The sequence below is a fragment of the Lithobates pipiens genome, unplaced genomic scaffold (assembly GCF_037356315.1).
Source record: "Lithobates pipiens isolate NorthernLeopardFrog02 unplaced genomic scaffold, aLitPip1_a1.2 Scaffold_8, whole genome shotgun sequence".
NCBI lineage: Eukaryota > Metazoa > Chordata > Amphibia > Anura > Ranidae > Lithobates > Lithobates pipiens.
The window spans coordinates 449241942-449262751 of NW_027507903.1; the positions used below are offsets into that span (position 1 = coordinate 449241942).

At 43.8% G+C, this 20810-nt stretch overlaps 1 protein-coding gene across 1 annotated transcript in view; it reads left to right on the top strand.

Annotated features, from left to right (window-relative positions):
- The window catches only part of GALNT10 (polypeptide N-acetylgalactosaminyltransferase 10), a 339683-nt gene that overhangs the window by 263776 nt on the left and 55097 nt on the right, over positions 1-20810 (top strand). Inside the window, exon 6 of the mRNA XM_077468367.1 lies at positions 655-838. Coding sequence (XP_077324493.1) covers positions 655-838 — 184 coding nt within the window. The remainder of the gene's footprint in view (positions 1-654; positions 839-20810) is intronic.

Below are 20810 nucleotides of genomic sequence, written 5' to 3' on the forward strand. Positions count from 1 at the left end.
TTCTTGGGAGGATGCATGTGACCCGCATTGTTAAGACACCGGATCAGGGGTCATGCAGCCTCATAGGACAGTCAAGAAAAATGAAAACTCCTCCTACCCACTTTAACCAGACACTGACAGAAGTCACCAGACTGCTATATGATGAGAAAAGATATTTGAAATTTGATATTTACTAAAATAATTGCATTTTCCATGTTCTGTATGTTTATGTTTAAGTATGTTTATGTACTGCATATATATTTGAAATAGCTGGGGTTATTCATAAATGCCCACACTCACATGTGATCAAAATAATGATGAAGTATGTTCTCATTGAAAATGCTTTTGTGATTTCCCTTTAACACTGGCATGACGTACACAGATTTTCTCATTCTTTGCCTTTTAGAGTTTTCTTTGTCTATCTCTGGAGGATAGTTTCTGTGAGGATGAGCAGCAGAGAGCTGGCATTTGTCACTTCTTTGGTTCTTTTGGCTGAATGTCTGACCTAAATTCCCTGCTACAAGGAAGATTATGTACAAACAGCTCATTGCATTGTTTTCAGCACTCACTGTAATTATAGTTTCCTCATGCTTGCTAAAGAAATGACAGCTCGTCCACATTAGCTTCCTGGTAGATTTGGACTTGTTTAAAAATTATTTGTCTTTTCTTTGGCAGACCGTATAGCTCAGAATCGCAAGACGATTGTGTGTCCCATGATTGATGTCATCGACCATGACCACTTTGGATATGAGACACAAGCTGGAGATGCCATGCGGGGGGCCTTTGACTGGGAGATGTTTTACAAGCGAATCCCTATCCCTCCCTTGATGCAAAATGGTGATCCCAGCGAGCCTTTTGAGTAAGTTTCCCTTTTATTTCATTTTTTTTTTTCTTCCCATCATAAAAACATAAAACATTAGTGTTCTTTTACTAAGTAAAGCCGAACTCCCCCCACAGGCACTCCACACTTCTTGCTGCTGCTCTTCTTCTAGGTTTCTAATATTTGCATTGTTAAGACTGATGGTGTGCTGTAGGTTATCTTAAATAATGCCTTCTGCTAAGAATATAAAAAAAAACTCTGCCCCTGGTCAGTTTCATACATTGTAAGGATTCTCAGCAAACTTTATTGCAGAATCCAACCTGTGGCTGTACATATTAAAACTCACTAAAGCCTGCCATAGATGGTGTGATTTTCTTCACTGTGTTGATGGGAAAACCCTCCCACGGAGCTATTGTGTTCTCTCGCGGGGGGGGTAGGCATCCCAGCTGGGAGAACACGTGCTGATTTTTGCTAGCTCTTATAGACAGGTAGTTCTCGCATGAAAAATCCTACAGGCTTGTTGTACCCAAGTTGATCGATCGATCAACTTGGATACAATCAGTCTGCCCATATATAATTCGAGCTGTCTTTGACCAGCTTTACTACTTGCATCCAACTCCCACTTCTTGCATGCTGAACAGGTGGGTCTTCCTGCTGTTGTCTGTCGCATAATCAATTGTGTTGTGGAAAGTATTAACTTATGTGTAGGGTTAGACTAAGCTGCGTGAATAACATTTATAACTCTGGTCTGGTATGAAGCCTACCTGATCCCAGTGAATAAGCTGTAAATGCGGCAGTAGCCTATTCGCTATTATTTAAGCAAAAAATGTTAAATCGGTGTTAAGGAGGGAGATAGGCTTGTAATGGGCACAGTATCGTGGGTCCTTCCCTTCTTTTGGGAGCACGGAAATGTGGGGGGCTGAGGCATATGGGCATATCGACCCCTGGCCGAGAGAATTAAATGCTGTCAGGAAGTGGGTAGTCAGGCAGGAATTAAATACCTTTTATAGTATTGCAACATAAAGCTGTCAGAGCTCGGGGCCTTACTAGTCTTGGTGCTCTTAATCAACGTTAGGAGTTTCCATGAATCAATAGGTTTTTCCAAAAGTCTTCCTGTGCCCATAGTGATGCAAGACCAGATTATCTAAGGTATGTTTTAATTTTGTGGAGATGTGCCTCAGTGGGGGTACCAGATCTCTCTGGGTGTAGGTTATAAAAACTGGTGTAGTAGTCTCTTAATTTCGATATCTATGTCCAATGCCATTGTAGCTTTAGTGCCTTTAGGCATTGACGTAGAGCCCTGGCTAGTTTGCTACAGTGGTTTCCATACTCCTAAAAGGATCTCTTACATCTGGTCAACGTCACCTTTGCGTTCTCCTTGCATAGGCATCTTAATTGGAGTCTACAGCGTGCCAGATCAGCTAGAACGTCTAGGGTTTGATTACATAAATGTAATGTATCCAGACTGCGTATTTGTGTAAGTAGATTAGTGATTTTACAACTCCTTTGTTTCTTTAGGCATGAGTTATGTTTAATCATCACTCCTCATATATAGGCCTTGTGAGCTTCCATGTGGGGAGGTTTCTGGGTACTGGTTGATTTCAAAGTACAAGAATAATTTGCGTTCCAGATCTGCTTTAACTAAAGAGACTTGTAGTAAGGGCTCATTAAGCCTCTCATTGAAGACGGAGTGGTTCCAGGCCTAAGAGTAGCATAAGAGTGACTGCCACATGATCAGAAATGGTAATATTCCCAATATCTATGTGTAAAATTATGGGGAGGTGGCAATATCTGACCAGAAGCAGATGTGCACAGGTGAATAAAATGTAAAATCTTTGGTTGTGGGATGTTGTATCTGCCAGACGTCTAAAAAATTATGTAATTGTAGGGCCTTATGAATGTACCGGTGCAGAGAAATGGGAGGTGGAAATGGAAGTGTCAACAGACGACTTAAAGACTAAATAAAAGGATCCACCCAATACGGTGACACCTTCTGCAAAGCCTGCTAGTGCCTCTAAGGCAAATTCAAGGAAAGAGATTTGGTTTAGATCTGAGGCATAAACTGTGGCTAAAGTTACAGTTTTCAAGCACAGTTGACTGTTGATAAAAAGGCATTGTCCTTATTTGTCCTGATAACCATTATGGTAGTCCAGGAAACTGACACGACTAGGATACAGACTCCTCTGGAGTGCTTGTCAGGGAGAAGCGAGTGGAAACACGATATCCCCTGTCTCTAAAACAAGGGTCTCAGAAAAATGCATTTCTTGATCTATTAATCAACTTCAGTACAACCAGGCTGTTTTTTTTGTCTTTTATCACTGCTGGTGGCTATAGCTGCCAGCAGTGATCATTGTATTCTCACAGTTGGGAAACCTCCCACTGTCAGAATACAAATCTCGTAGAAAACAAAAACGATAGGATTACGGTGCACCAAACAAAGGTGTGCTTGACACCCGTAGCATCAGTTAAACATGTATTAACTGGTTCTTAAGGTGTAGGGAGGGTAAAAAGGGCCTACACCTTCTCCAGTATGCATGACACGAAGGGTGATCTACTATATGCAGTACAGAAGGGAGATCTAGCATGGTGAAAGGTAATCTGCCCCTAACAAATATAAACTTCTAAAGGAACAATTAAAAGAGATGTATGGGGGGAAAAAATGCTCATAATCATACTTGTCTAGGTGGATGCAGCATCGGTTGGATGCTGAATCTGTCCCCCACCACCGCTGCATTGAGAATTCATTAAAGTATTTTTTTTTCTGAAAATTTGTGTTTTAAAAATAGCTGTGCAAATATTGTGCAACATAAAACATTGTAAAAAACACAATTTTATTCTTCAGGGTCTCTGTTTTCAAATAATATATAGTTTGTGGCTTCTGTCATTTTCTAGCAAAAAATGCACATTTTAACATGTATGTGAGAAATATCAGAATTATCCCAGGCATCAAGTGGTTGATCTGTCATATCTTCCATGGGGTGAATGCCCATGCGACATCTGGCACCTACACACATTTTGGTCCCCCCCAACACCAGCCTTGATATGCCTGAGACAGCCTGCCAGGGTTTGGGTGAGATCAAGGTTCATATTCAAGCATGATGTTTAACATTGATTGTCTGTCAGACATATTTTAACCCTTTCTATTCTGGGAATCCTTTGACTTTGATTTTACAATAAATCTTTTCATCACAAACCGTGGCATGGACATTTTTATGACTTTTCTGAGGTATGCCTCAAGTGGTTTGTAGTCATTACCCTCCAGCAATGGATTAAGAGGAATCTTTTCTTTAGTCTTGATTTAATGTCACTTTTGCATAGACAAAAATGGGACTGTTGGACATTGTGAACCTAATGAGCTGCCAGGGGAAGCATGGTAGGTATGGCTCATGGTTGTGTCCGCCAACACAAGCACATCCAGGGGCTATATGATGATGCACAACACTTATTCCAGATTCTAACAAGAATTTGCCTTCATTGACTAGCATAAGGTATCACCGTAGTTAAAAATGCAGAACATGAGAAACTCTGTCACTTGTCTAAACTGAATAGTGATGTTGAAATCAGTCCTGTTACACGCTTAGGCCGCGTACACACGGGCGGACTGTCTGACGGACAGTCCGCTCGTGTGTGGGCTTCAGCGGACTTTTTCAGCGGATAGTCTGGCGGACAAAGTCTTTCGGAATTTCCGTAATATTGTCCGTCCAACTTTGGTTTCAGTGGACAGTCCGCTCGTGAGTAGGCAAGTTGGACGGACTAAGTATGGCGCATGCTCAGAAAGGATTTACACGGCCGAAGGTTGCATTGCAGTGTATTGGACGTCGTATTTCTAGTCCCGTCGTACGTGCTGTACACGTCATCGCGCAAGCTTTCAGCGGACTGTCTGTTCATCGTGTGTGGTCAAGTCCGTTCATTCAAAAGTAGGACGGACTGTCTGTCGGATTGTCTGACGGACTTAGTTGGCCAGACAGTCCGCCCGTGTGTACGCGGCCTTAGAGTTAGTTGGCGTTCCAGTCAGAGGTGTTGCTGTCATGGCTTTTGAGACTGGAGTGGGCCAGCTTTGAGCGATGCGTCAATGGACGCAGCAGCAGGACACGGAAACGTGCCTGCACGGGTTCCCCCGAGAGAGAGAGCTTCTCCAACAGGGCACTCGAGAAGAGGAGGATCCAAGAGCGCCATTGAGGGACCCCAGAAGAGGAGGATTGGGGCCATTCTGTGCAAACCAACCACACAGAGGCGGTAAGTATAACATGTTTTTTTTTATTAAACGTTTACGTATCCTTTAACTGCTTCCCGACAAACCACCGCAGTTATGCTGTGGCAGGTTGGCTCCCCTGCATGAGCCATCATAGCTATACGTTGGCTTGCGGGGTCGGGATGGCAGGCGCGATGACCGCTGGCCAGGAGCAATCATCAGCAGGAGAGACAGAATGGGGATGAGTGTGTGTAAACACACACTTCCCTGTTCTGTTCTGACAGGATTGACAGATCGTGTGTTCCTATTAGCTAGGAACCATGATCTGTCACTTCCTCTATTCAGTCCCCTCCCTCTTCAGTTAGAATCACCTCCCAGAGAATACAGTTAACTCCTTGATCGCTGCCACTACTAGTAAGAAAATAAATAAATGCTATAAATCTATCTCCTATTTTGTAGACGCTATAACTTTTGCGCAAACCAATCAGTATACGCTTATTGAGATTTTTTTTTTTACCAAAAATATGTAGAAGAATACATATCGACCTAAACTGAGAAAAAAAAATAGTTAAAAAAAAAAAGGGGGGGGGATATTTTTATTTATTATAGCAAAAAGTACAAAATATTGTGTGTGTTTTTTCAAAATTGTTGCTCTTTTTTTGTTTATAGTGCAAAAAATAAAAACAGCAGAGGCGATCAAATACCATCAAAAGAAAGCTCTATTTGTGGGGAAAAAAGGACGTCAATTTTGTTTGGGTGCAAAGTTGCACGGCTGCGCAATTGTCAGTTAAAGCAACGCAAAAAGTGCTCTGGCCAAGAAGGGGGTAAATTCTTCCGGGGATTAAATGGTTAACAAAGGTCTAAATAAGACTAAAGACTAATGTCTAAAGAGAAAAGTAAACATTTTATTTTCTAACGCGCATTTGTGTTGAAAGAACGGTTGAGGGGGCGTTTTTTTAAAGCCCTCCTACCACCCAACTGCCACACCTGTCACATAGTTTACTGGTGACCTGGCAGCCCTGTACACACAAGCTGTTTCCGCCGCTTTACGTTGCACTTTGGCAAAATTACTCAGGTCATGTTCTGCAGGCAGTACTGCCGCCAAACTCAACCCATTCAATGTTATGTCAACAAAAGCTGCCCATACTCTTAGATTTTTTTTTTTTTCTATTAATATTTGTACAATAATCTTTACATTTAATAATGCTATCAGAGATTTGACAAATGTCGTTTGAAAGTCCTGCAAAATGTTGTTCGCTTTTAACAATCGATTTTGGAATGAATGGATTTTCCTAAACGACAACCACATTCACTTCTGGAATTTTGTTTGAGGATTTTTTTTATTCTACTCCATCAATTTGTCAATTTAATCCTGTTCACTATTAGAAATTCAAATGAATTTTTGGAAAACAAAACTCTACTGGTGTATTATTTTTTAAATAACAAACATGTTATACTTGCCTTCTCTGTGTAATGGTTTTGCACAGAGTAGCCCCAATCATTCTCTTCTTGGGTCCCCCGAGAGCGCTCCAGGCCCCTCCCTGCCTAGAGCTCCCATAGCAAGCAGCTTGCTATGAGGGCACCCGAGCAGGCTAGCTCCCGAGCCACTGTTCCGTGTGTCCATTTACACATGGAGCGTAACTCGACCCCACCCCCACTCTCTCCACACTGGCTGTGATTGACAGGAGCAGGAGCCAATTGCTATCGTTGCTGTCTCAGCTAATGAGGAGGGAGAGACCTGGGAGCGGAGGCTCCATGCACATCGCTGGATCAAGATGGGGCTCATGTAAGTATTCGTGGGGCGGCTGGGGGCACTGCTGCACACAAAGGGTTTTTACCTTCATGCATAGACTGCATGATAGTAAGAAAACCTTGAGCCTTTACCACCACTTTAAGTTAAAATAGCCGGGATACATGGAGGTATCGACAACTTCAACATTTTGTAGAATCTTTTCCGAAACCCCTCCGCTCAGTTGGCGAGTTAAATCTATGGAAAAGATTAGTCAATCAAGGGGGAATAAATAGACAGGGGATTTCCAACATATATAGGATGTTGATGATGCCCCAAGATGATGGAATCCCTGTGTCCCTTGGAGAGGTGGGGACTGGGACTACACAAAGATGAAGGAAATTAATTACAAATTAATAATTAAGTGCTGTTACGTCGCAATAAAATTGTATAAAATCAGTCCAGACCTGTCCCCTTTAAGCTGGAGGGAATGCGGGGAGGTTGGAATGCATGCACATATATGGTGGCAGTGCCCCTTAATTTGATCTTATTGGAGGGAAATATTGGATTGGATAAAGAAAATCAGCGGGAAAGAAATTGGATTTGATCCATGGCAATGCCTGTTCCATGTAACAGGAATGGCAAGGAGGAAATATAGAGCAGCAATTATTCCATTTCTGCTGAATGCAGCAAAGGCATTAATCTCGAAACAATGGAAGACAAAGGTGATCCCAACAATAAAGGATTGGTTTAGGCTAGGTTCACATTGCAGCGATGCGGGAACGCCGCGAATCCACGGCGGGTTCCCGCATCGCATACCTTCCGGCGGCAGTTCACACTGCCCTATGCGAACTGCTGGGAGTGTCAGTGAAACGTTAATGACACCCCCAGATCAGTTCGCATATCGCAGTGCGATCTGCAAACTCGGACAGGAATCGGATCGCATGGTGTGAACACCCATGCGATCCGATTCTGCTGCGAACCAAAAAAAGGGTCCTGTGCGAGTTTGGGCCGTGTGCGATGCGAATTCAGCCATACTATCTGTATGGCTAAACTCGCATCGCACAGAGATTGGATGCGATTTGCACTGCAGTGCGGTGCGAATCACATCCGTTCTCATAAACCACTGCAGTGTGAACCCAGCCTTAGGGAGGTAGATAAAATCAGGTTAATGGAAGAAGTAATACATATGCAAAACAATTCAGAAATAAAATTTGTAAGCGCCTGGGAGAGATGGCTGGAATTTAGACAAACGCAGGTTTATGTGAACTATATGGGAAGTGATCAGATGCTCTGGACTTTGGACTGGGTCTGGACTTTGACTGGGCCATTCTAACACACAAATATTCTTTGATCGAAACCATTCCATTATAGCTCTGGATGTATATTTAGGGTCATTGTCCTGCTAGAAGGTGAACCTCCACCCCAGTCTCAAGTCTTTTGCAGACTCTAACAGGTTTTCTTCTAATGCCCCGTACACATGATCGGACTATCCGGGGGACTTAGTCCAGAGGACAACCCGCCGGATTTTCCGAACAAGCGGACCTGCTCACACACGCCTGGACTTTTCCGGGCTAACGCTAGTAAAAGAGCTGGAAGAAGAAAGCGGAGGCCCGGCAAGAACAACCGAAGAGCGGGACAAGACCTCTGAAGAGCGGGATAAGACCCCCGGATGGCGGCGACTCCTCCGCTATATTCTGCTCTTTTGCTAGCTATTTTACTAGCGGAGGAGTCTGGCGAGAAGACCCACGAAGACGGAAGAAGAGAAGACACCTGGAGCTGTCTAATAAAGTATTGTGGTTTTTTTTATGTACACTTTTTTTCCCCAGGTGAATGAGTAGGGATACCATGTACCCCATACTCATTCACATAGGGTAGGGGGCCGTAATCTGGGGGGCCCCCCCTTCCCCAAAGCACCCCCCCATGTTGAGGGCACGCAGCCTGGTACGGCTGGGGGGGGGGGGCGCTCGCTCGTCCCCACCCCCTTTCCTGACCGGCCAGGCTGCGTGCTCGATTAAGTGTCTGATATGCACCTTGGAGGGACCCCCATGACGTTTTTTCGGCGTAGGAGTTCCCCTTTAAATCCATACCAGGTGACGGGGCTAGCGAGGTGTCAATCTCGCCGATGGAGGCGGCGACATTGACTTCCTTCGCTAGTTCCGTCTACCTGGAGCCACGTTCAAAATGAACAGACTTTTCTCCGTGTGTGGGCAAATCCGTTCATTTCAAAAGTTCAGAGTCCGGCAGACAATTTTGAGTCAAAACTTCTTTCTAAGTCCGCCAGACTTTTGGGAAGAAAAAGTCAGCCGGAGCCCACACACGGGCGGATTGTCCGGTGGACTCTGGTCCGCCAGACCAAGGCTACCGGATAGTCCGATCATATGTACGCGGCATAAGAGTGCCCTGTATTTGGCTTCATCCATCTTTCCATCAGCTCTGACCAGCTTCCCTGCCCCTGCTGAAAAAAAGCATCCCCACAACACATGTGGCTGCCACCCTCATGTTTCATGGTGGGGATGGTGTGTCCAGGGTGATGTGCAGTGTTCGTTTTCCGCCACACATAGCGTTTAGCTTTTAGGCCAAAAAGGTCAATTTTGGTCTCATCTGACCAGAGCACCTTCTTCCACATGTTTGCTGTGTCCTCCACATGGCTTCTCGCAAACTGCAAACTGGACTTCTTAGGGCTTTCTTTTAAAAATGGCTTTCTTCTTGCCACTCTTCCATAAAGACCAGATTTGTGGCGTGCATAACTAATAGTTGTCCTGTGGACAGATCCTCCCACCTGAGCTGTGGATCTCTGCAGCTCCTCCAGAGATACCATGGGCCTCTTGGCTGCTTCCCTGATTAATGCTCTCGCCTGGTCTGTCAGTTTAGGTGGACGGTCATGTTTGGTAGGTTTGCAATTTTGCCATACCTCTTTCCATTTTCAGATGATGTATTGAACAGTTCTCCGTGAGATGTTCAAAGCTTGAGATATTTTTTTATAACCTAACCCTGCTTTAAACTTCTGCACAACTTTATCCCTGACCTATCTGGTGTGTTTCTTGTCCTTCGTGATGCTGTTTGTTCACTAAGGTTCTCTAACAAATCTAAATGGGCATCACAGAACAGCTGTATTTATACTGAGATTCATTTACACACAGGTGGACTCTATTTACTAATTAGGTGATTTCTAAAGGCAATTGGATCCACTAGATTTTAGTTGGCGGTATCAGAGTAAAGGGGTCTGAATACATATGTACGACACACTTTTCAGATATTTATTTGTAAAACAAATTGAAAACCATTTATCATTTTCCTTCCACTTCACAATTATGTGCCACTGTGTGTTGGTCTATTACATAAAATCCCAATAAATACATTTACGTTTTTGCAAAATGTGGAAAATTTAAAGGAATATGAATACTTTTTCAAGGCAAGTATTGGTTTATTGCATTTTTCCTTTCCACAGTTTGCCTTCGAATGATGCTAGCTCGTCTGCTCTGGTACTTTCTTCAGTTACTCACTGTGGTCCCTGGTAAAGGCGATTGGTCCCTTCGTATGAAATTTAGATATCATAAACAATTTACATTTCAAGGCAGTAAGGCAATAACATTGCTCCCTAACTATCTATCTAATATACAGTTGTAATAATGTACAAATGGTTAGTGTTGTTATCCGGCAAGCTCCCTATCTCTCCTTCACCAAGGAAGACGCACCGACTCAGCAACACCTGAAAAAGAGAAACAAACAATGCAAAAGCATCCTATCCTATAAAAGCATTCTGCGATATGTACGCAGTGATTTAAATTGGTCCTCAGCCGAGGGCAGCATGAAATATAAGAAATCCTATATATGTCTACATTATTTATATTGTTTTGAAAGTGGGCCCTATTCTCGTTGGGTACGCTGTTACGCTGTCCAGATTACTTTTACAGCAATAGCCCCAGACATTTAACATTGAAAGGTATCTTCCCTTTTCAAGAGCTTGATATAAAGAAACTGGAGTAACTTCAGTAGAGTATCCATTACTCCATGAGTGCACATTTATAATTCCTCAGCGAACTGGCCGTATTACTTCCATAACCATTGTTAGTGGGGCCCGAAGTTGAGCAGAATCCAAGTTCCTTTTGTACCATTCACCATAGTGATAAGCGATTAAAGTCTCTTTGTGAAACTGACATTATTAACTTGAAGTCAATGAATTGGCTTTGAACAAGTAACAGCGGGGCCTTCGATCCCCAGTTCGTTCCCATGTTTTGGTAGTAATAATTTGGTTGAGCAGTTCTTGAAATGGTAAAACATTTGCAACTTCACCTACAGTGAACATTTCCTCCCTCATAGTTAGAGGCAGGGCTGGTGCTACCACTAGGCAAACTAGGCAGCTGCCTAGGGAGCACTCCTGCCTAGGGCCCCTAGCCACTGGTGTTCATACTCTCTTCTCTCTGCAGTAAGCAACTAAGTCTCAGCATCAGCAGGCAGCCACCACTCTGTTCACATAGTGTCAGAAGCGCATCGGCAGCAAAGAAAGCAAACATTCATTGATGGGTGCTGGTAGGCTGCATTTGATGGGCACTGGTGAGGCTGCATTTGATGGGTGCAGGTGAGGCTGCATTGATGGGCACTGGCTAGGCTGCATTTGATGGGTGCTTCATTAAAAAGGTGGGGTATATATGGGCAGGGCAAAGCGGTGGAGTCAGGGTTGGAGCCGGGGGAGCAGCAAAATGAGGTTTTGCCTAGAGTGTCAAAAATCCTTGCACCAGCCCTGGTTAGAGTCAAACAATACAGAACACAGTCTCTTAAAAATCCAACACATATTAGCAGTCAAATGTCGCCGGGGAGGGATCCAAGACCTCCCACCTTTCTTTGCTCGGGATAACTGAATGTATTGAGCTAGACGAATAATGACAGTGGGCCTACCATCTTCTGTAGTAGTGACATCCGCGGTGACTGCCGAAGTAGATGCTTGAACCACTTTAGTAGAAAGGTGGGTTCCTGGTACCACCTGCTTCGGACTAGCGGTTACTGTAGGCTTCTGAAGAAGCAGTGGGAACTGACACTTCCACTACAGTATCTGCGGAATCGTCTGACACCTCTAGTTCTTCGGAGGAAGAGTTAGCCTTAGCTGGGGTAGGACTGCCAGGATTTACAGCTTCCGTACTGGAGATAGACTCCTCCACCGAAGCATATCCACAAGCCCAATCCGAAATAAAAAATTGAAAAAAACGCGCTAAGGTATGTAGTAGGTTGCTGCCTTCCCACAAGTCCTCGGCCCCCAGCAAGAGACTGTGAACGTACAACTAGTTTATAAATAATAGTAGGGTCCTAGGCGCTACCTCAAAAAATGTGTTATGGGGTACACCCGTAATATATAAAAGAATTCTGAGGTCTCTCTGCTGTGCTAAGCCAATGACCCGCCCAAGCCAAGGAGAGGTCACAGAATCCTCTACAATATTAAAAGTTCACTAATATCTTAAAAGGACTATATGGTCCAAATAGGGCTAAGGGAATTATGTGTACTTTTCCCCTAACCAATCCGCCCTCATCACTCGTGATGGCAATGGAGGACTGACAACTATTACCAATTACTCCCCACATTGACAGCATAGACTCCAGGGGTGTATGAATAAAGCAAAGCTGGAACACCTTCGGCAGACAATCCCCATAGCTGCGGAGCTCTGAGAAGCATACAAAGAGATTTCACCCTTCGGTACCAGTCGAATACCCTTATCAGTAACCGTGGTCCCAGAGGAGAAGAAACTGGCAGATTCCTGGGGGTCATATTCGGCCTACATGGGTTGAGGGACTTCGAACCTTGGGGCTCCTAAATACACCGTGTCTATAATAAGCCAGTTACTATGGGTGACCGCTGCAAAGACAACACCTTAGCCCCATATAGCATAATCTCTGACCTCTTCCAGTCTATTGGGGACCTTCAAGGCCAAAGATAGCTGACATCCTTCAATAAGTGGTGGCATGTGAGGCGTAGTGGGTGCAAAGGTGGTAAAAGTCCATGGGCACCAGACAATTCTTGGATGTAAAAGAGGTTTTATTTCTATGACCGTCCTTTTTTTATTTTGTGGACAAAGCAGGTTAGGGCCAGGACAGAAATAGTTGCAATTTCAAATGGCAGACCCTGAGACTTCAATAGGAAAACAGCCGTACAGGGAAAGGCCCCAGAAATGTGCCACTTCTGCATGTACAGGATTGCTGTCTCCTATGGTAACAGTCCTTAAACAGTTCCTAACTCAAAACAGCAGTTCTCTCAGTTGTGCTACAACTTCTTCTTGTAGTTCTTTAGCCCCTTGAGCTCCTGATCTCTCACTGGACCCTCTGATTCACTAACTCTGAATCCCATTAGCTCCTCAAGACTTTTGCGGTGGTATCTCCCTCAAGTGTTGCCCACACTTCCCTGTTGGTTCCCTAGCTTGGCACTTCAGATACTTTCAAGCTTCACCCCTGCTGACCGGCTCGGTTCCTAGTTGACACACAAGTTTGCTCTGCAAGCGTCACCTCTGCTGGTTGGGTACCTGACTTGATCACCACCTGAAGTTTCCAAATTCTCCACCGTGCCCATTCAGTGAGAATACTGCTCTGGTACTTGCTTCATTTACTCACTGTGGTCCCTGATAAAGGCTATTGGTCTCTTCATGGCGACAGCTTCCCTTCTACCTCCAACCACTGAAAAGTTCTCCGGCCAGCAGAACCATCACCTTTGGTTGGACTGCAAGCTGCAGTACCAACCCTGCGCTGCTTCTTACTTCTGGATAGGCCCTCACACAGCCTGGCAGCCAGATGCCCCCGGGATACGGATATGACCTAGCAGCCCAGGGCATACGACACACATCCATCCAGGCGGTGGCCCGGATGGCACACAAGAACCTGGATTACCTAACCTCACCCAGATATATAGGCTTTCCCAGCAGGCCAAGGGATTGAACAAAATCCCTGCCCATTGGCTGAGATACCCCATATACCCATAACCTGACCTTGAGTTGTCCTCCTCAATCTAATGCCTCCAAGTGCCTGGCCACCTGGTGGTAGAAGAGGAAAGTAAAACCAGGCCAAACTTAGGGAGAAGTTAATGGATCCCTAGAAATTAACAGTAGCTACTCCTGACAAGGAATTTGGTGAGGAGCTCCCTGACTAACCCCAGGGCACTACATACAGTACAGTGATGATGTCATTGCTACTTTTAAGGCAATTGCTAGGTTTGCAAAGGCATTTGGTGCACATAAAGTGGATTTAAATCCTTTGTGGCTAGTGAATATATTTGAATGAAAGTTTTTGTGTCTGACGTTCAGGTTTAAAGATTATCATACAGAAGTTTTAATTTAGGAAGACCTATTGTATTTTATGTTATGACAAATCAGAAGGCAGGGATGAAAAACGCGTGCTCTCTGACCTGTAAGAATTGCAATAAACCAATATAAATTACAAAAAAAAATGAGTATGTCTATAGCAAGGTCAGAGGGACACTAAAATAAATGTTAACAAAGCTGAACATAAAAAGGATGCTTTGTTGTAGCTTTGCAATATAAAAGTGCTGCAGCTTAGTCAGAAAACCGAACACATTTTATTCTACAGTAGCTGCAAAAGAATATAAGATTGATTCTTTTATTCTTCTCCTAAGAATGTGGTCTATTTATTAAAATATAAATGAGGTAGCTAGCATGTTGGCAGAACCAGGTGTGTATTGAAGGAACAAATCAGAAAGAATTTAAATAATATTATAAAGTAACAAAATCAATAGCAATATAGCTAGACATTTAATAGAAGAAGGAGGCATAGATGATTAGTTTAGTTTTGGTAGGACTGAGAAAGTCCAAGTAAATTACAGTACCAATAATTGTATAAAACTTTTGTGAGAAATAAATTGTATGGTAAAGAAGAACTCAGATTTGAAAATAACAAGATAAAATAAATAGTTCAGTAAAGGGTAAAATAGTAAAACCAGGATTTGCTGCAGTATTCAGCTTCAATCCAAAGATATCCTTCACGGGAATTGGTTTCTTCTGCTAGATATCCTCAGTCTGATGGTTGGCATCACTCAAACTCTTTACTATGAGCCCAGGTTGCCCCAGCCAATAACTGTACTGCTTCTTCCTATCACACTAGAGCTCTACAGACACTGCAAGAGGCTGATGCCGGTTCAAGTTCAGGGACCTATGCTGCTTGTATTACAAAATAAATGTATTACTTTTTTGAGACAGGGTTTTCTTTTGTTGCTATTTATTCACCACTGGGCTTTTTATTCTTTGCTAAACAAAAGAGAAAAGACCAAAACAAGTTTTTCTTAGTTTCTGTTATAAAATGTTGTAAATAAGTCATTTTTCTTCTTTACTGATGTGCACTGATGGGTACTGATGTGCTGATATGTGGCACTAATGGGTAATGCCTTGCAACACTGGTGGACAATGATTTGCAGCACTGTTGGGGCTGCACTGATATCACTGATTATCAGTGTAGATGTCCCCTGTGTGGATTTGGCGCTGGCAGCGTGAGGAGAGGAATGCCAATAATAGCTGTGATCAGCTGTGATTGGACACAGTTGATCACATGTTAAAGTGTGGCTGCCATTGGCTCTTTACTCCGATCAGTGATCAGCTGTGTCCTAAGAACATAGCGATCACAGATCCCTGATGCGCAACTTCAGGGGGCGATCATGGGAGGATGTTCATAGATGCCCTCCCAGCAATGTGCGACCACTCTGTAGCCATCTTTCCTATGGAGGTTAATTTGTGTCTATAGCGGTCTACAGTTTAGCTTTATAGTTAACCTATAAGAAAAAAATGAAAAATAAAATGGCGATATGGTTACATAGTAGGTGAGGGAAAGGCTTTCCTGTCCCGCACTGCACAGTATAGGAAGTTTAATCTGACACCTGAATGGAGGGGAAGGACACACCCCCCTACAGTCATATAGCAAAACAATCACAGCTGCTGCTGTCAATCATCTTTTGTGTGCTGGAGGGCAGATGGGCCACTTACCGAGATTCTGTGGTAACAGGATAACCTGTCAGAAGTGACTAATGCAGATAGTGGAGGGAGGGGGAGAAGATACAGACATCACACTTGGGACTTTAGATTGAGGCTAGTATACACTATAGAGGGATATGTTCTGTTCATTTTACCTTTTAGGTGTTTACAACCACTCTAACATTGAATACTGCTTATCTGTAGAGACTTAAGCCTCGTACACACAATTGATTTTCAGCATGGAATTGTGTGATGACAGACTGTTGGCCTAAAATCCGACTGTTAGTACGTTCCATCAGACAATTGTTGTACAACTTTCCGCCAACAAATGTTGGATGGCAGGCTAGTACATTTTCAGCGGGGAACGGTCTGTTGTCAGATTTTCGGATCGCGTGTATACAAGTCCACCACACAAAAGTCCAAAGTACAAACACGCATGCTCAGAATCAAAACACAGCTCATAGTATGTCCCTGTGTTTGTGTTTGTTGGCCAACAATTGTGTGCCGGTAGTATGCAAGACAAGTTCCTGGCACACACCTTTTGGACAAAAGTCTGACGCTCTGATCCGATCACGTGTACGAGGCTTAAAAGTAAACATGTTGCCAAGCTATGGACAAACTTGCAACACAATTTCCCTAGCTCCCACTGCACCCCTGTCCCAGGGCTCCTTCTCTTTGTTTACATTAGACTGAGCTGCTGAGTCAATGCTGGGAGGGGGTAGAAGGATGAGTTGAGCTGCCAAGTCTACTGGTATGGGGGATGTAAGGAAGCCAAACTGTTGAAAGAAGGGCTTAAACAACTAAAGTGCTTTTGCTGGGATGAATTCCCCTACCATGCCTCTGCTAAAGAGATCAATTAGGGCTTGTTAAAACTCTACTATTACATTTGCTTTTCTGCACACAGTTTACCTTAAAAATAACCTTCTGGAGTATATAATGTACTTGGAGTACAGGGGTCAGAAGTATGTCATATAAAACCCACCACAATGGTCTGGAAAACGAAACGTACAACATACTCTATAGTGAAGGGGCCAGGAGTATATATTGTGCAGAGTACAGGGCTCAGGACAGTGTACTACAGAGTGCATGGCTCATGAGTGTGTACCCCCTGAGTGCAGGGTTTCAGGAGTGCATAATGCACACTACAAAATGCGACCAAAAATTATACTTTCCTCCCAGTACAGTTATCCCCCAGCCTTTAACCCCCACAGTACATGTCTCCCCCAACAACCCTAAATTTTCAATCCCAGGATACCCTCTCAATACAGACCCCTCCCAGCCTACAAGCATAGACCTTCCCTCAGTAGAGATCTTCCCCATCAACCTACCAAATGCAGCCCTCCCGTCAGCTGTTTCATGTGAGGGCATCCCCTTCACTCTGAACTGTCACTGTCAGGGGGCATGCATTTTTTCTCTTTATTCAAAGACCAAATTTATCCAACTGTCAAGTCCCTTGTTCTGTCTTTCCATGCATACTAATGCATGTGCACTGCACTCCAGTTTATTGGGGTATCCAAGTATAAGCTGCATACTCCCGGCTAACTCTCCAGAGGAATGAATAGAAGTTTAGAACACATGCAGAGTCCCAGCCAGGAAGATTTGAAAATATGTGCGTGGCCTTGTTGGCAGTATGGTATCTTGCTAGACCGCTAGATGAGTTTCAGACTGGTAGGGGGTTGTAGATTGCAGTAAAGGTTTAACGGTTACAATTTAAATTGGAAGTAAACCATCTTTTTATTTTCAGCCATGGTAGCTGCCATCTTGGCCTCTGTTTCATTTTCAACTGTCATGATGCTGTACATGTGATTAGTTATGACCCCAGCCATCAGATGGTTTGACAATTTGGTTGAGAGCACAACCAATGTTCACATGCGCAGTACGGAGCAGATGAAGCTTCGGAAAATCTTTGAAGCTGAACGGCGCCTGCGCCGTGAGTGGAGGTGGTAGCCCCACCATCCAAGCGGACATAGGGTTGTGAATATCAGAGGGCCCCTCGCGGGCGAGCTTCGCTCGCCACGCTTCGGGCTCGGCCTCGCTGCGCTCGGCTCTTTTTAATTCCTACTCTATGTCCACTTGGATAGTGGGGATAGAACCTGGACTCACGGCGCAGGCGCCGTTCATCCTCTGCAATTTTCGGAATCTGTGTTGCTGTGTACTGTGCATGCGCAGTACGCAGCGGACACTAACGGATGGAGGACGTTATTTGACAAGACACCGGCATGCTGGAAATGTAACTTTTTTTTTTAACCTGTTAAATCAATGCGTTTACTTCCACTTTAAGTCGATTGAAATAGCTTGTCCTTTAATGTGCAACCTTGCCAATTTTTTATTTATTTTCTGTTCTGGGCAGAGCATAGGAAGGTTGCAACCTCTGGTTTTGTCCATGTCTCTGCCCATGTTGTATAGATTTCTTGTTTCCTGCCCAGCCTAACACCTGTCATCAGCACAGAAAATTTCAAGAATGGCTAATAGGTCTATGGGAATGCAAAACCTGCTTGAAGCAGGTCAGAAGGAATTAAACTGCAGGTCAAATGCACCCGTCAATGAATTCTCAATCTCAGAAGCATTCCAATCTGATGTCAAATTCATTCCATCAACACAAGCCCTAAGAGTTACACAGAAAAGTAGAAAACCCTTATAAAGCATTGTTCACTCTTCTAAGGAAATGCTTTTATAGCCATCTGTGGTGGGTAGATTTCTTCTTAATTCTTGTCCAGCCTTCTACTGACCACCAAGACAGGACATGCAAATCTCCTCAGTGGGGACACAGACAACAGTAAAATGGAGACTGAAATTCTACCTTTTGTGCCACAGTTAATGAATTGTTATCTGCCGGATTCTGTATGCCTCGTGATAGTGTCTGGTGATTTACCGCAAAAGAGAGCCACATAATAACAGTAGATGTCTATTGTTTCCTAAGGAGGGAGATCTGATGTGAAGCCACAGGGGAGAGGGCTGGGGAAAAGCGATTAGCTCTGTAGTGATTTGTTTGCAGTGAAGAGCCTTAATGGTCAGAAAGGGCTTTGGAAGAGATGCATCATGACAGCGCTATTTTAACACAGCTCACCAAAACCAAACTAAAAATGGCTTTAGCAGTAGATAAGGGGAGAGGAAATAGCAAGCCTCCATGGAGCAGGTACCCTTCCAATAGTGACCTATTGTGCTTGGTAATAAATATTACTCTGCTTGACATTTTAGGTTCTCTTAATATGTAAGTGTTTAGATGGGCTCTTCTACTGGTGGTGGCACACAAACTTCCTTTATTGGCTCTCTATTAAAATAAAATGTATTTAAAAAGTTTTACCACTACCCCCTTAGGAGCTGCTGAGTATTCTGGGTTCCCTGTTAACTACTGAATGCTGAGCAGAATGTTGCCTCTGCTGACATCACCAAAATACTTTGGTCAGGTAACTCTGGCTGTCACTTGAAGTATTAACACATACACACTGATGAGATAAATGTTTAGCTTATATTAGTGTCATGAATGTGGCAAAAGCAAACAATTCTCTGAGTCTTTCAAAGGGCAAAACATCAACAGGAAAAGGCCATATAACACAATACAGTACAACTTTAAGGCACTCCCACTCTTTCTGCAGGACTTAAATGTGAGCTCCCAAACTGAGCAAATAAGATGAGAAAGAAACAAAGCAAAATCTAGGCTAGCTTACTTACAGGTTCTCAGTGAAAAGAGTCAGTCTCAGGAATGTGGGCAAGTTATTTTTCAGCTAATACCCTAAGCACATAAAGGACTCTTCTGCCAGCTAGTTGGGGCCCTTAAGTTGGTGCATATTAGAGATGTAGTCTCTTTGAGAAAAACGGAGTTGCCAAAGGAATGATAAAGGTCCCCTTTAATACCTGGTAGGGTGAAAAAGTCACTTTCAAGGATGTCAGATTGTGTGTGCTAGGAACTCTCTCGCCTAGTTCCACAGCATAACAGGACATTCCGTGTGGAGAGGGGCCCCCTTTGTCGTCCTCTGGGATGGCTGTGAAGGTGGCGATGACCTGGTCTGTCTGCCCACAGGATCTGCTACCTGCCTCTTCAGGATGATCGGCTTCTCTGGCAGCATTTGGCAGCACAGTGGTGTAGTGGTTGGGCAGCACAGGCAACCACGACACTACCTGCCTGGAGTTTGCATGTTCTCCCTGTGCCTACGTGGGTTTCCTCCGGGTAGTCCGGTTTCCTCCCACAATCCAAAGACATGCAGGTAGGTTAATTGGCTTCTGTCCACAATTGGCCCTAGTATATGAATGGGGACCTTAGATTGTGGGCTCCTTGAGGGTAGGGACCTATGTGAGTGTGCAATGTACAGGGATAGGGACAATTGTAGACACTCACAGGTTGAACTGGATGGACTGGTGTCTTTATTCAACCTTACTAACTATGAAACTATGAAACTCCTCTAGTCGGCCTGATCCAGCCTGGGCCCGTGAGGATCCACTCCACTCTGTTCTCTCTCGTGTCTGGCCTCCAACCCAGTCTCTTCCATCTACCCTCTTGTTCCAGGGCTTTCCCCATTGCCAGTCCTCTTGGGTGGTGCAGTTCAGCTTTAGTTAATCTGGATGAAAGAATCCTGCTCACAGCATACAAATCCTAAAGTTCCCAGCAATTCTGTATGAGTTGTATGATGACTAAGTTGCGGGACACTGTCATCTTGTGGCAAAAAACAGTTCTGCAAAACAGTAACATTGCACAGTGTTGCAAAGGTATAAAACAAATCTATAGTTGAAATTTTAAATTATATATTCATTTCCACATTGTATTTCAGTAATTTCTAGCCTACTTGTATTACTCCGAACAATCTTGAAGTTTGTAAACTTACTTTTCAGGGATCTCCACACATTTACTTCCTTGAACTCTGATATGTTATCACTTTGGCCTGTAAGTAGACACTGCTGTATCACACATTTCACAGAGCCTGTCATCTGAAATACAAAATGCTGAGATGAGTTTCAAAAGGTTGAGCCAGTACAGGAATCGCAGCTTGCAGGGTACAATGGGATATGTACTTCCGTCCTTAGAAATTGAAAGTAAACAGCAAAGGAGAAGCTGCAAAGCATGCAGGGAAAAAGTTGTGTAAAAGATGGCCAGCAGACAGGCAGCACTCGCAACATGAAAGGAAATGTTGTATTGGA